This window comes from Erpetoichthys calabaricus, chromosome 4, assembly GCF_900747795.2.
Source record: "Erpetoichthys calabaricus chromosome 4, fErpCal1.3, whole genome shotgun sequence".
NCBI lineage: Eukaryota > Metazoa > Chordata > Cladistia > Polypteriformes > Polypteridae > Erpetoichthys > Erpetoichthys calabaricus.
In genome coordinates, this window is record NC_041397.2 from 319963045 (window position 1) to 319978968 (window position 15924).

Sequence of the window (15924 nt, forward strand, 5' to 3'; positions counted from 1 at the left end):
TATCCAGAGTTTTATCTTGGTCCTATCTCCAGTGTAACAATCTGCTATCTGACGTCATGTGGCCACTGACCAGTACCCTCAGCCTGTCACTTGATGCCCCCACAAATGCAGGTCCTCTTTGTGTTTGTAATTTGGGGTCAAAATTAATTTTACAGAATGGCTGGTTGGGTGAGCAACACCTCGGTGACTGAATTTGTGGATGAGAATCCAGGGTAAGTGCGGCTGTCAGGGACTCCATTATTATTGGGATTGAGTAGCCAATCAGGTATGTGTGTATCATAGTGCAGGGCAATGACACCTCAGACCTACAAATACCAGTCAGACCAGCAGGGGTCACTGTTGACTCATGGTAACACGGTCTTCAGAATGACACCCCAACAACTACTGCGGCCCCTGAGTGTCATTGAATGTCACCTGTTAGGTAAGGACAGGCATGTGATCTTGTTGGAGCAGCACTACTGACAGGTATTTATATAGACTAAGTGTCAAGAGCTCTTCAATTGTGACTATATGTAGGAGGAGTGACTAGAGTATTGTCCTCTCACTAGACATTTGTGCCCCTCCATTAGTCACTCAAGGGGTCCATCACTTCTGACTGAGTTCACGTTGAATGAACATCCTTACTAAGATTGCGCTGACTGGTGTGGCTGGTCGTCTGTTTGTCTCGCTAATCTATATTTTCACTTTGTTTTTATGTATTAGTTTATCTCAGCGGCCACTGTCATACGATCGTGATTCTTTACTTAACATTTTTTCTTGCTTGCTTTCCTCTCAATTTTCATCTCCTGATGGGATATTTTGTGAACCTCCACCTTTGTTTTATTCATTTCCTGACTTCTTCACCTGGACGCCAGTGTTCACCTGTATCAGTGAGCTGAATGCCTCTCGGAGACGCAAAGGCACCCGCCGCCGACGTGGAAAAAGAGCAGGTATTGCTGTTAAACAACGCCGTTCCAGAGCTTGGATTCCCGATGCCTGCGAGTCATCTATGATCCATCTTCTCCTGCACAGGACTCCATCCCTGGTCAATGGGCGCTGGATACTGGATTTAATTTCTTCATCTCAAGGCAGCATCACTCTTCCTCGGTGTGCTTTCGGGGAGTAAATGCTGCCAATCTTTGCATGCTCACCCGTACTCATCCCGCAGCTCATCTGCAAGACTCTATTATCTCAAATAAACTGGATTTCTTTTTCATCACTGAGACCTGGATTGTAAATCCCATAACAAAGTATTTATTGTTGGTGATTTTAACATTCACGTTTGTTGTCAATCGAAACCTTTGGTTGATGACTTTTTATCACTATTGGACTCATTTGATTTTATCCATCATTTTAATATGCCAACTCACTCTCTCGGTCACACCCTTGATCTCGTTCTTACACGTGATATTTCAGTTAATAATAATATTGATTTATGTGATGTTTCTTTTACTGATCACTTTTCTATAATGATGGATTTGAATATTACTGTTGATGTTCCTAGTACTAATTGTGCTTCACGCTGCTCTCGCTTTTTAAATTCTTCTATTATACCTGATTTTAAAACCATATTCTCTAGTCTTGATGTAGATGTCCAATATGATGGTATTGATGATTCTGTTTTAGAATTTAATTCTTCTTGTAAAACAGTTTTAGACTCAATTGCTCTGCTCAAGATACGCTGTAATAAGGGAAGACCTGCTCCCTGGCTAAATGAAACTACGCGATCGCTGCGTTGCACCTGTCGAACTGCAGAATGGTGTTGGAAAAAAGATGGTCTGATTGTTTCGAAACAGTTTTTTAGGACTTCTCTATTCAACTTAAAGGTTGCAGTTAAGAAAGCTAAACATGATTTATTCACTGATTTAGTATCCAGTCATTCTAAGAATCCTAGGGTCTTATTTAATTCAATTAATGCGGTCATTCGCCCTCATTCTGTGACAGGATTAAATAGTACTGTTCTTTCACGTGAGCAGTTTCTTTCATTCTTTGACAGTAAAATTGATACAATTTGATAGATAGATAGATAGATAGATAGATAGATAGATAGATAGATAGATAGATAGATAGATAGATAGATAGATAGATAGATAGATAGATAGATAGATACTTTATTAATCCCAAGGGGAAATTCACAAGTATTGTTCCAACTGGCTATGAACTTCCTACTGTTAATCATGGCATTGTCTTGGAATCTTTTGATCTTGTCTCACTTTCAAAGTTAAAGAGTACCATTGACACCCTTACACCAGCTCCCAGTTCTCTTGATATTGTACCACCACACCTCTTAGTGGAAGCCTTTGATGTTTTGGGTCCACCTTTACAGTACTAGCCATTATCAATGATTCTATTATTGCATCCCTGTCTAAAAAAGGCAGAATTAGATCCTGGAGGTTTAGCCAATTTTCACCCAATTTCCCAATTGTCATTCCTGGCAAAAATATTAGAAAGAATTATTTATAATCAATTGGTTGATCACTTTAACTCCAAGAATTTATTTGAGATCTACCAATCTGGCTTTAGGCGTTATCATGGTGTTGAGACGGCCCTCCTGAAAGTATTCAATGACGTCTCTATTATTACTGACTCTGGTGGTGCTGCAGTCCTTGTCCTCCTTGACCAGTCTGCTGGCTTTGACACTATTGACCATGAGATATTGCTGTTGCGGCTTGAACATCTGTTGGGCTTAAAGGGGCCGCTCTTAACTGGTTCAGGTCATCTCTTTTTTTTTTTTAAATTTTTTATTGATTTTATTGAAATCACACAACATTCCATACAAATACGTCAATTTTACAAGAATTTACAAGGATTGGAAACAAATCAACCCCCACCCCTGAGAAAGAGAGCACAGGCAACAGAATAAAACTTAAACCTAGTAAAAATAAGCAAACAGATAAATTAATAAGTGAATATAGATAAATGAAGAATAAAAAGAAAAAAAGAGAATAGGGAGAGAATCCGCTTCCTCAGTGCTTTAAAAGCTTAATCTAAAATGTTATTGATTAGATTCTGCCAGGTTTGGAAAAAATTCTGCACAGGTCCTTTAAGTGAGAATTTGATTTTTTCCAATTTCAAATAATATAAAACATCAGTTACCCACTGACTTAAAAGAGGAGAGTTAGGATTCTTCCAATTGAACGAGATAAGTCTCCATGCCAATAGTGTGGTAAAGGCAATCACAGTTTGCTTGTCCTTCTCCACTTTAAGCCCCTCTGTGAGCCCACCAAACACAGCTGTTAGTGGATTAGGAGGGATTGGGACACCAAGGCTGTCTGAAAGGCATTTAAAAATATTGGTCCAGAATGATGTTAATTTGGTGCAGGCCCAAAACATGTGACCCAATGAGGCTGGAACTTGATTGCAGCGTTCGCAGGTTGGATCTTGCTCTGGACACATTTTGGACAATTTTAAGCGAGACAGATGTGTTCGATAGATAATTTTGAGTTGAATAATTGTATGCTTTGCACATATGGAGCTCAAGTGTATTCTCTGCATTGTTACCCTCCACTCCTTTTCTGAGATGTTGAATGAGAGATCCTTTTCCCATTGTACTCTTGAATCTTTGAAAGGGAGGGACTGTAAAATGGTTTTATATATTGCAGAGATGCTGCCTAAGTCCTTGAAACTGATTAATATTTTTTCCAGCATAGAGGGAGGTGGGAGATGAGGAAAATCGGGCAGGTTCTGTTTAACAAAGTTTCTAATTTGAAGATAGTGAAAGAAATGTGTTGCTGGAAAGTTAAATTTGGAATTAAATTGTTCATAGGATGCAAAAACATTGTCTATGTACAGATCTCTGAGTGATTTAATCCCAAATGTTTTCCAGACATTAAATACTGCATATGTTTGCGATGGTTGAAAAAGGTGGTTCTCATGCACCGATGGTGCCACTGATAAAAGCTTCTCTATCTTAAAATGTTTCCTACATTGGTTCCATATTCTGAGTGAGTGAAGCACAAATGGGTTATTAGTATATTGGCAATAATTTGCATTTATTGGGGCGCAAAGCAAGGAATATTAAGAGGAACTGCAGGATTCTATTTCTATTGCAGACCAAGCCTGCATATGTTCATCTATTTGTATCAATGTCCAGGTTTTAATATGTTGTATGTTTACTGCCCAGTAGTAAAATTGAAAGTTAGGTAGAGAGAGCCATGCCACCTTCTGCCTTTGTAGGATACGTGGATGTTTTGAATTCTAAATGAATGAGGTTATGGTTGAATCTAATTTCTTAAAGACCGATTTATTGTTGTATATTGGAATATTTTGAAATAAACAGAGAAGGTTAGGGAAGATATTCATCTTAACAATGTTAATTCTTCCAGCTAAAGTGAGATGAAGGGTTGCCCATCTATGCAAGTCTTGCTTGGTTTTTTCCATACAGGCGGCGAAACTTTGTTGATAAAGAGCTTTATGTTTACTTGTGATATTTACCCCTAGATATTTGAACTGATCTGCGATGATAAAAGGGAAGGTGTCCAATCTAATATTGTGTGCTAGAGAATTCACTGGAAAGAGCACACTTTTAGTCAAATTAATTCTGAGACCAGAAATCTTTTGAAATTCTGTAAGTGCTGTTAGGACTGTGGGCACAGTATTTTATATATACAGTACCATATCATCTGCATAGAGAGAAATTTTCTGTTCAAGTCCTTATCTGATAATCCCCTTTATCTCATAAGCATTTCGACAGTGAACTACCAGTGGCTCAATGACGATTGCAAAAAGTAGTGGTGACAGGGACATCCTTGTCTGGTACCACGTTCTAGTTTGAAGTAGTCTGAATTAATGTTATTAATACAAACTGAAGCTTCTGGATCGGTATACAGTAGTTTGATCCATGCACAAATGTTCGGACCAAACCCAAATTTCTCCAATGCAGTGAAAAGGTAGTTCCATTCAATCATATCAAATGCTTTTTCTGCATCCAAGGATAATAAAATCTCTGGGATGTTTGACTTCGCAGGTGAGTATATTACATTAAACAGCCATTAAAGATTGGACGCTAAATGTCGGCCTTCAATAAATCCAGTTTGATCTTGTGATATTACCGAAGGCAGCACATTTTCCAACCTTCTAGCTAGGACTTTGGAGAGTATTTTAACATCATTATTTAGAAGTGAAATTGCTCCATATGATGCACATTGTAATACATCCTTATTTTGTTTAGGAAAGATGGTGATTAATGCTTGATGAAAAGTTTGAGGTAGAATTTGATTGTCTCCAGCTTCTGTGAATGTTGCTAGTAAGAGGGGAGGTAGCTGAGTGGAGAATTTCTTATAAAATTCTACAAGGTAGCCATCAGGGCCTGGCGGTTTTCCTCTTTGAAGTGACTTTATATCATCTAGTAATTCTGGTAGCGCCAGAGGTTTATTCAATTCCTCTGCACTAAGAGTATCTATTTGTGGTATCTGTAATGTATTCAGAAATGCATTAGATTGTGTCTTGTCTTAATTTAAACTCAGTAGAATATAAGGATTTATAGTAGTCTCTAAATGTGTGCGTTTTACTTTTATGGTCAATGATTATGTCTCCATTTGTGTTGGTAATTGCTGGGATTGCATTGCAAACTTCTTGCTTGTGGATTTATTGAGCTAAAAGCTTATTATTAGCTTTCTATCCATGTTCATAGTAATTATGTCTTGATTTAAAAATGAATTGTTCAGTTTCTTTAGTTGTTAAGAGGTTGAGCTCTGGTTCAGGTCATCTCTAATTGGTAATTGGTAGACACTTTTCAGTGACTTTAAATTCCTCTTTTTCGTCTACTGCTTCTCTTAAATGTGGTGTTCCTCAGGGATCCATTTTGGGTCCTATTTTATTCTTTACATACCTTTACCCTATTGGAGTTATTTTTAGGAAATGCAACATTTCTTTTCACTGCTATGCTGATGATACACAGGTTTATATTTCCGTCGGCAACTCTGCAATGAATCAACTGCACAACTGTCTTTTTGATCTAATCCTTCAGTCATAGACAAATGTCCTTTCTATGGAGAGAGAGACCATCTTCCACTGTTTTCTTTTTTCTAGTAGATTTAGACCTCTTTTAAACTTTCTTAACTCTGTTTTTAGTGTTCTTAACTTGCATTTTAGTGATTGTGTATTTATATATAGTGTGTCAATAAGAATAATCAGGAGGATTGATGAATTGGGAATTTCCTTATTGGACAGGCTAAGATGGTTATTTATTTGTCAAGAAAAGAGAAAGTCAAATCAAATATGCAATGTGACATGATAAGAATATTTCAGGGACTTGTGAAAGCCAGAGTGGACTTTAAATAGAAACGAAACGACCATAAATGTAAATTCTTTTGTGGAAAGATGGTGTGCTCATGAGGCAATTTGTAGAGTTGTAGATAATGAGTTGATTTTTCTTATTTGAAATTAGAATTTGTTTTCTTTTTGGGGTGAGTTGGGTTTTTCTTTGTTTATCCATCCATCCATTATCCAACACATTATATCCTAACTACAGGGTCACGGGGGTCTTTGTTTAACTTACGATAATCTAATGATATTTGATTAATAAAGTTCAATTCAAATCTTTCTTTCTTTCTTTCTTTCTCTTTCTTTCTTTCTTAGGCAGATCATGATCATGGGTTCACGGGGAAGATGTGCCCCACAGGTGAAGAAAAATAAAAGTCTTGTGTGCTTTTACATGTGCCTCTGTGTCAATCTGTGCCAGGTCGGGCGATATACAGCGTCCAGTTCACAAGGGGTGCATACGCGGTCAAACCTGCCATTAAACCCTCACTTGTTCTTTATATTAGTTCAGACTGTGTGAGTACAAACACAGAAATTCTGCTCCCAATTAGACTAAATGTTAAAATATTACAACATCTCCCTAAAAACAATCTAAAACAAAGGCTTTTCAAATTTCTTATAATTTCTGCAACAGACGCCACCTGTGTTACAACATCTGAAAGGTGAAAAAATATTTTGCTCATTTTTTTATATACGTATTTGGGTTTTAAAGAGCTGGTCATATCCTGGGATGAGAGTTCTGCACCGATCTCTACCACACCCCCCATGTCGGACCCCCAGACTGTAGGTGATTTCCTGCACAAAACCAATGCTTTATTATAACACACAGTACTTCTCCTTCTAACTGAGGACCAGATGAACTCGTACTCCGTGTCACCAACTGCTTCACGCTGCCATCTCCTGGAGCCTCTGCTGATAATCCCCCACGACACGGTGCCCATGTGTTCTAAATTCAAATTCAAGTTTCTCCTTAAATTGGTAGACTTCACCCCTTTTAAATCCCTTTAACCTGAGGGCTGAGGGTCCACATGTTCCACCAGTGTTAGATTTTTATTAAGGAATGAATAATCAAGAAGAAGTTATAAAATCATCAAAAGATACCAAACACCAGAGGTGTTCACAAATCAAAAGTTACCAAATGAACAGACTTTACAAACATCAGACACCCTTAATGTTTTTTTAATCTTTTTTTAATTAATTAAGCAAATGAAATAACATTACAACTCTATTTTACACACAATAAAACATTTATAGAGCATTTGGCTTTGAGAATACCTAACCACAGTTGTAGCCGCCAGAGTGTAAGGCGAGTTCAAGCGCGGGTAAAACGCGTGCTGAAAGAAATCTCTTAGTCCAAAAGTTCATTTTAAAAATATTTAGTGAAAGTTCAAAGCAAATAATCCACACAAGAATAAAGAAAAAAGTAGTTACACACGTAGAATAAAAGGCAAAAAAAAAAAATAAATGAAAAATGTATCTTCTTTAAACTTAGCTTTTCTTGTAAACTTTAGTTGTTTCTAAACTTCTTCTGTACGCTGTAAATGTACTTAAATTAAGTGCTTTGTCTTACATGTTACTTGGCACACACAAAACACGCACACAAGGAACGCAATTCTTTAAAGGCTCGTAAGGCCTGAATGGCCCGGTTTAAAACCTTGTGCCCTCTACACCTTACATATGGCAGGGCTGATCACTAACTGAGAATAATGTTTAGTCAGAGAAATTAGAAATAGTTAGAATATACCAATTCAATTCAACTGATGGGGGTTTTAGGAACCACCCATAGATTATGCACTATCATTTAGTAAAACATTTAGTAAAACATTTATGAATCTTATGTAACTAGGAAATGGCTCATTTTAAAACAGTTTCATTAAAAATAAATGCTCTTTTTCCACATGGATTCCAACAAAATCTAACCAAACACTTTTCTGAAAAGAACTGAATATTTAAAATGTTAGGAATAATATTTCTCACTCACACCTAAAATTTCACACCTGAGCTTTCCCGTTTGTATGTAATATGAAGAGCTACTACTAAAGGGAGCAGCCTGGTCACAGAACAGTCAGCTGATCACCCGGCTCTGAAAGTCATGCCAGTCACATGACCAGCGTCTGCCAACTGTCTCTGAATTTGCACTGTCAAGTGTTTAGCGCCTGGTGTTAGGTGGTCTTATTTAACTCAACAGCCCTGACTGTACATTTGCTGGTATGATCACTTTAACCCTCTCTTATTACAGTTAAAATTTTGTGTATTTTAGATATAATTGTTAAGTGACTGTTTCAATTATTTATTCTTATTCATTTTATCAACCACTCTGTATTTTTCCTCCTTCACACCTGAGCTTTCCCATGTTTGTATGTAATAAGGAGAGCGGCCACTAGAGGGAGCAGCCTGGCCACAGAAGAGTCAGCTGATCTCACGGCTCTGAAAATCATGTGACTGTGCGGTCGATCGCTTTACACTCTTGGGCTCTCATAAATATTTGAGGCTTGTCACAAAGATTTCTTGGAAAAATGAACAGAATCAGTCAAGATGGGCACACAGCAGTGGACATCAAAAGGTACATTTCAGGGTACATCGTGACTGGATAGTTGTGTCATTTCAATCAGGACAAAGACAGCGGGAAAGCTGGCCAGGTGACGAGCACAGTAGCTGACATGGAGACGTAGTGAGTGACTTTATGCTCATTGACGTTTTAAATGAGATTCTGACCTCATCATGTCTACCAGCTCACCTGTCCACACTTGATCAACAAGTCATTGAATGCGTTTACATGTGCTTTACTGACCCGCGTTATTCACAGAAACCCGGTTTCTAAAATGCCACGTAAAACCCTTATTTTGTATGGAGAAACTGGGCTTTTGGTCCCCGACAAACGCGGTTAGAAGACGTCGATTTCTCCACAAGTAATCCGGTTATTTGTCCAAGTGAACCCTTAACCTGGTTACAGTTAAGAATTTTGTAATCTAAGGATTATTTCAGAATATTAGATGACTATGCCGTGGTGATTCTAATGTTACTATGAACTTTAGCAAATGTGTCTGCTGCTTTGTCCCACTCCAAGTCGTGTGTTGCTATCGTTAATGGAAAGAAAATACAGAACAAGGAGCAGCAACTTCATCTACGTCTGTGATGCTTAATATGAACTTTTATGGTCCGCTTACCAGAGTTTTCCCAAACACCCCCCCACAACCTCCCACCCCCCCACTCCAACCAGCGCTACTTGCCAGCCACTTGCATTGTAAAGAGGGGGGCTGAATGCACCCCAAGGAGATGTGGCTGCTCCTCCGAAACCCCCTCTTAAACGGTGATACAATGGGAAACAAATAATTTTTTTCCCTTTTTTTACCTCCTCTTTGCTCGATCAGCTGCTGACTTGCTGCTTCTGCCATGCCACGTAATCTGCACACGCTGCTATTTCTTCTTCGCTTAGTCGTTGACGTGTCATCTAGAAAGTATTTATAAGAGCTGAGAGCAAAGGATGTGTGTCTGATAAAAGCCTTTACACGACTGAGAAGTTAGATGTCTGTGATCTTATTTGAAAATGGTTGCAAGTAGGGCGTGACTTGAAAGAATCTCATGTTAAAAGTCCCTTATCTTTGAATTCTCGCTTAAACGCCTCTTCATTGGGAAGAAACACTACTTTTTCCCTGATGGCAACACGAATTAGACAATCTACAAGTCTCCGACTTAAAGTTTGAAACCAAACGATATATTCGATCTGTTTCTGCTGTTCCGTTATTTTACCGAGTAATAATTTCCATTTGTTTGCACTAATGCGATCTCTCGTCTCCTGGGACTTTAAAGTGTTTTTCCGAGAACATCACATCTCATTCCAAGCTTTTTTTATATATAATAGAGAGACATATTGTTTAATTTAATGTATTTTATCTTTTATACTACCCTCAGTGTTTCTACAATGTATATGTTAGTTTCCTATAGATATTTGTAGTTAAATGAAGAACAGGACCCTCGTGATGAAAGTAATGAATCAGAGCTGTTGGCATCGGACCATAAAATACAAAAAAAATTAACAAAAAGCTGCAGGTCACTGTGCTTGATTTCAGAAGGCCACCACTTGGATGGTCAGAGCAGCCCTTCTTGTGAGAACACCGGCTGTGCCCACCTGGTTGAGCAGGTGGTGTTTAGTCACGGTGTGCTGGGAATGCAGCCACATTGTTCACAAATAAGTCAAAAAAACTTCGATTTCTGTAAGTGCAATGTGTTTTTAAGTGATGGGAGTGCTGCTGAAATATTTATTTAATTAATTGATATGCCAAAGTATGTAAAGAAATGAACATTGTAACAATAGTCTGAAATGAGCAGCACGGTGGCACTGTGGTAGTGCTGCTGCCTTGCAATAAGGAAGCCGCGGTTGATGCCTAGGGTCCCCCATGTGTGGAGTTTGCATGTTCTCCCTGTGTCTCTGAGGGTGTCCCCCGACAGTCCAAAGCTGACTGAGTGACACAGGACAGGACAGGACAGTGCAGTGGACTCACTTTGACTTTTGCTGCCACAACTCCCACATGTGCCGCGTCAATCCTAGAATGAAAGTGAATGCAAACCGTTCAACTTAGGCAGGCCTAACATCTTGTTTCATTTATTTAAGTTAAACCCTCGCACGTATACAAGTACTATACAGGAGTGCCCGATGGCCTTATTTGTCCTTTGCTTTCAGTTTCTTCAACTGCATGGTAAAGGCAGACTCATTACGGTACAAATTTTAGGCAAAATTAGTCTCAGTTGGATCATCTCTGATATTTTAGCAAATGCTCATTGACTTAATGTTCAGATTGTGTTCAGATTCATGACTACTGTAGCAGGTTTGAGTCAGTACTTTTATCTTTGTCTTTCTGTTTGTTCATTTTTCATAACCGCAGCAGGTGTGGGGTTAAAAAATGTAAAAAGCCCACCGGCACATCACTAGTGCCGGTTAATCTAGCAACTTTAAATAGACCCCTGGCGAATGTGTGTGTATGTGTCTGGCAATGGGCTAGCATCCTGTCCAGGGTTGGTTTATGACCTGTAGCTTCACCGTGTCCCACAAAGTGAATTTCCCCTTGGGATTAATAAAGTATCTATCTATCTATCTATCTATCTATCTATCTATCTATCTATCTATCTATCTATCTATCTATCTATCTATCTATCTATCTATCTATCTATCTATCTATCAATGCATTGCCTTTATAAGGCTAATCAAATAAATGTGAGTGATGACACGACTCATTGAAACAAACAGATGAGGAGGCTTCACATGCAGTTCACACAAACTGACCTCCTGTGTAACAACGAGAAGCACTCGTACACAACGGAAGACTTCCCAAATGCATCAATTAGGACCAAAGTGACAATAAAACAAAGCCCCCTGACTCTTAGAAAGCCATTTGTACCACATAATTAAGTACAACTCATTGCAGTTTCATCAAAAATCCTACCATATACAGTCATATGAAAAAGTTTGGGAACCCCTCTCAGCCTGCATAATAATTGACTCGACTTTCAACAAAAAAGATGACAGTGGTATGTCTTTCATTTCCTAGGAACATTGGAGTACTGTGGTGTTTTCCGAACAAAGATTTTTAGTGAAGCAGTATTTAGTTGTATGAAATTAAATCAAATGTGAAAAGCTGGCTGTGCACAAATGTGGGTCCCCTTGTCATTTTGCTGATTTGAATGCCTGTCACTGCTCAATGCTGATTACTTACAACACCAAACTGGTTGGATGAGCTCGTTAAGCCTTGAACCTCATAGACAGGTGTGTCCAATCATGAGATATAAAGGTATTTAAGGTGGTCAATTACAAGTTGTGCTTCCTTCCCTTTGACTTTCCTCTGAAGAGTGACAGCATGGGATCCTCAAAGCAACTCTTCAAAGATCTGAAAACAAAGATTGTTGAGTCTCATGGTTTATTGGAAGGCTACACAAAGCCATCTCAGAGGATTAAACTGTCAGTTTCAACTGTAAGGAATGGAATCAGAAAATGGAAGGCCACAGGCACAGTTGCTGTTAAACCAGCAGGTCTGGCAGGCCAAGAAAAATGGAGGAGTGGCATATGAGCAGGATTGTGAGAATGGTTACAGACAACCCACAAATCACCTCCAAAGACCTGCAAGAACATCTTGCTGTAGATGATGTATCTGTACATCGTTCTACAATTCAGCACAATTTGCACAAAGAACATCTGTATGGCTGCGGTGGGTTGGCACCCTGTGTTGGCTGGGATTGGCTCCAGTGGACCCCCGTGACCCTGCGTTCGGATTCAGCGGGTTGGAAAATGGATGGATGGATGGACATCTGTATGGCAGGGTGATGAGAAAGAAGCCCTTTCTGCAGTCACGCCACAAACAGAGTCGCTTATTGTATTCAGATTCTCATTTAGACAAGCCAGATTAATTTTGGAACAAAGTGCTTTGGACTAATGACACAAAAATGGAGTTATCTGGTCAAAACAAAAGGTGCTTTGCATGGCAGAAGAAGAACACCGCATTCCAAGAAAAACACCAGCTACCTACTGTTAAATTTGGTGGAGGTCCCATCATGCTGTGAGGCTGTGTGGCTAGTTCAGGGACTGGGGCCCTCGTTAAAGTCGAGGGTCGGATGAATTCAACCCAATATCAAAAAATTCTTTAGGATAATGTTCAAGCATCAGTCACAAAGTTACGCAGGGGTTGGATACTCCAACAAGACAATGACCCAAAACACAGTTGGAAATCTACAAAGGCATTCATGTAGAGGGAGAAGTACAATGTCCTGGAATGGCCGTCACAGTCCCCTGACTTGAATATCATCAAAAATCTATGGGCTGATTTGAAGCAGGCTGTCCATCAAATTTAACTGAACTGGAGAGATTTTGTATGAAGAATGGTCAACAATTCCTCCATCCAGAATCCAGACACTCATCAAAGGCTATAGGAGGACAGCGTCTAGAGGCTGTTAGATTAGCAAAAGGAGGCTCAACTAAGTATTGATGATTCATATCTCTGTTGGGGTGCCCACATTTATGCACCTGTCTAGTTTTGTTATGATGCATATTGCATACTTTCTGTTATTCCAGTAAACTTAATGTCACTGCTGAAATCCTACTGTTTCCATAAGACATGTTGTATATTAAAAGGAAGTTGCTACCTTGAAAGTTCAGCCAATGAGAAACAAAAATCCAAAGAATTAAGAGGGGTTCCCAAACTTTTTCATATGACTTTAGGCACACATTTATTTTTCCTCCTGGTTAACTATTAGTGAACTGCGTCATTTTATGTTTGCAAACTTGAAACAAAGTGTTGTTGAATTGTTGTGACTTTGTGCCCCAGAATGTGCTCCTTCTCTACTCTTCACCCACCGCCAATCCTAAGGTCTCCCTACATCACTTCAAGCTGTTTCTGGGATAGGTAAGTCATGTGTTAAGATGGATTGTGTCCAAATCGACACACTCTGAGTTTAGAATGTACATTTGTGAATTTCCCCTTGGGATTAATAAAGTATCTATCTATCTATCTATCTATCTACAGCTCTGTGCACACACAACCAAAACCACGCCATTGTGCTTGAATCTACTCAGGATACTGGGCACTCAGGTGCCATTTGCTGGTGAAAGGGGCCAATGTACATTAAAAGAACAGAAGAGAGATTGTGTCTTCTGAGGCACTGGGGTGGCACAACAGAATAAAAGCTTAAGCAACTTAAATAACCCGTGCTGTATATAATGCCTTTCAGTCGTGCTGCTCTAACAGGACCCTATCCCTCTATGCCTTAACAGGGACTTTCATTGACACTCAGGGTCAAAGCAGCCTGAAGGACACGTAGCAGTGAATCAACAGTGACCCCTGCTGGTCAGACTGGTATTTGTAAATCACACACACCTGAATGGCTTCTCACACATTAAATCAAATCAAGTAATAGTCGAGACCCGACAGCAGCACTCAGCCTGCATTCTCATCCCCAAATTCAGTCCCAGACGTGCTGGACACCCACCCACCCTATGAATTTTATTTTGACCTCCAACTACAAACACAAAGAGGACCTGTTCTTGCGGGGACATCACGTGACCGGTGGAGGATCAGTTGTCACCTGGTGTCAGATGGCAGATTGTCACACTGCAGTCAGGACCAAACCCAAACCCTGGATAGAGTGACTTAGTGAAGGGGGTGTTGAGCCTGTGCAGGAGGGTCATTGTGTGTGAGACGGTATAAAATGACAGCGAGCCAGCAGGCCAGTCCAGATACACACCTATTCTGGGACAGTACGGGGCGCTGAGTACAGTACACTTGTTATTGTGGTACACCGAGTACTGAGAATAAGACCAATACAAACTCCAGGACTTGCCATTGTTTCCAAGGCCGCACTTAATGCCGTCTCCTTTCCTGCTCAGTCCTTGATATGCGACTCCAATCCCCAGATTCTCTCCAGTGCACTCCACCTCCCAGTAACAGCGAGTCCCAGTCAGAGCCTCTCTGCACAGAACTTGGGGACAGCGGTCAAATCTGTCAGGATGATCAGGATAGTTGGCCTTTGACCCATCACGTGTCACCTTCTTGTTCCCTTCAAACAGATGGAGGCGTCTGTGTGCTGTGTTGATGTCCAGTGTGAGGGGACAGAAGTCTGAAAGGAGGGAAAAGAAAAAGAGTGAGGAAATCTGGGAGTGTGTAACGGGACTGGGGGCGGAGCTCAACACAGACAATTAACAAGAACCAATCAGGAGCTGCCCTGATGAGACACCAGTGTAGTAAAGAGCTGATCTGAGTGGACAGAATCTGTAGGAATTTAAAATGAAATCACAAAGAGATGACAACGGCAGGCAAGTCGGACATTTGGAGAGAGTTTCGGTCATCAGGAATTATGATAAACCGCAGGAGGTCACCGTTGAGGTCAGAGTTCAAAGGCAACGTTTCATAGACTGGTGGCTTTATGAAAAGAACATTTTTTATTGTCAGAGTCCAAATTCTTTACTTAAAATCAACCCACTGTCACACTTCACCACCAAATCTCTTATCAATAGAGGGTACCTATCACTATTTGATCATTTTTAACATACTGTATATGATCCATCAATATATCTGACTCTCATACTATATAGCACCTTTCACAATTATCTGTCTGTCTGTCTGTCTGTCTGTCTGTCTGTCTGTCTGTCTGTCTGTCTGTCTGTCTGCCTGCCTGCCTGCCTGCCTGCCTGCCTGCCTGTCTACAGTGGGTATTGAAAAGAATTCCCCCTTTGAAATATTCCCATTTTTTTTGCTTTACAGCTTTAATAGAAAACACATAAAAAACTATTTCTTCCCAGCTTTACTTACTCATTGCAACCGATAACATCCAACTGAAAGATATCACAGCTACAGTTCAGAAGAATTATAACAGATCAAAAACAGGTCCATGGAGGAGTCGCAGAGACCTCCACCCAGTAACGTCAGAGGCTGCGAGACCGTTAGAGGAGACGCCATCTTGAGGGGACAATACCAGAAATGGCATATCTGTTCATTTTTAGTTGAATAAATTATTTCAAAGGCAATTAATTGTTTTGTTTCATTTACATTACCTTTTTCTATATATACCTTTAAAATGAAGATCAAGTCTTGAAATGTCAACATATATTTAAAAAGACATTTTGTGAGGTGTCCTTACTTTTTCACACATTTGAAAGTGCTAACAGTAGTGAATACTGAAATTTTTTGATTTGTCACACAC

The 15924-nt window shown here is 39.7% G+C and overlaps 2 protein-coding genes across 13 annotated transcripts in view; one reads left to right on the forward strand and one right to left on the reverse strand.

Annotated features, from left to right (window-relative positions):
* LOC114641130 (tripartite motif-containing protein 16-like protein) overlaps positions 1-15924 on the forward strand; it is a 353855-nt gene that overhangs the window by 282416 nt on the left and 55515 nt on the right. The window lies entirely within an intron of this gene.
* The window catches only part of LOC114641128 (tripartite motif-containing protein 16-like), a 377528-nt gene that overhangs the window by 249606 nt on the left and 111998 nt on the right, over positions 1-15924 (reverse strand). Inside the window, exon 6 of one of the 5 annotated variants that reach the window (XM_051925844.1) lies at positions 13832-14841. The exons of the other annotated variants lie outside the window; for them this stretch is intronic. Within the exon in view, the coding sequence (XP_051781804.1) occupies positions 14300-14841 (542 nt within the window). The 3' untranslated portion in view covers positions 13832-14299. Of the gene's footprint in view, positions 1-13831; positions 14842-15924 lie in introns of those variants that run through there. 5 annotated transcript variants of the gene reach the window in all.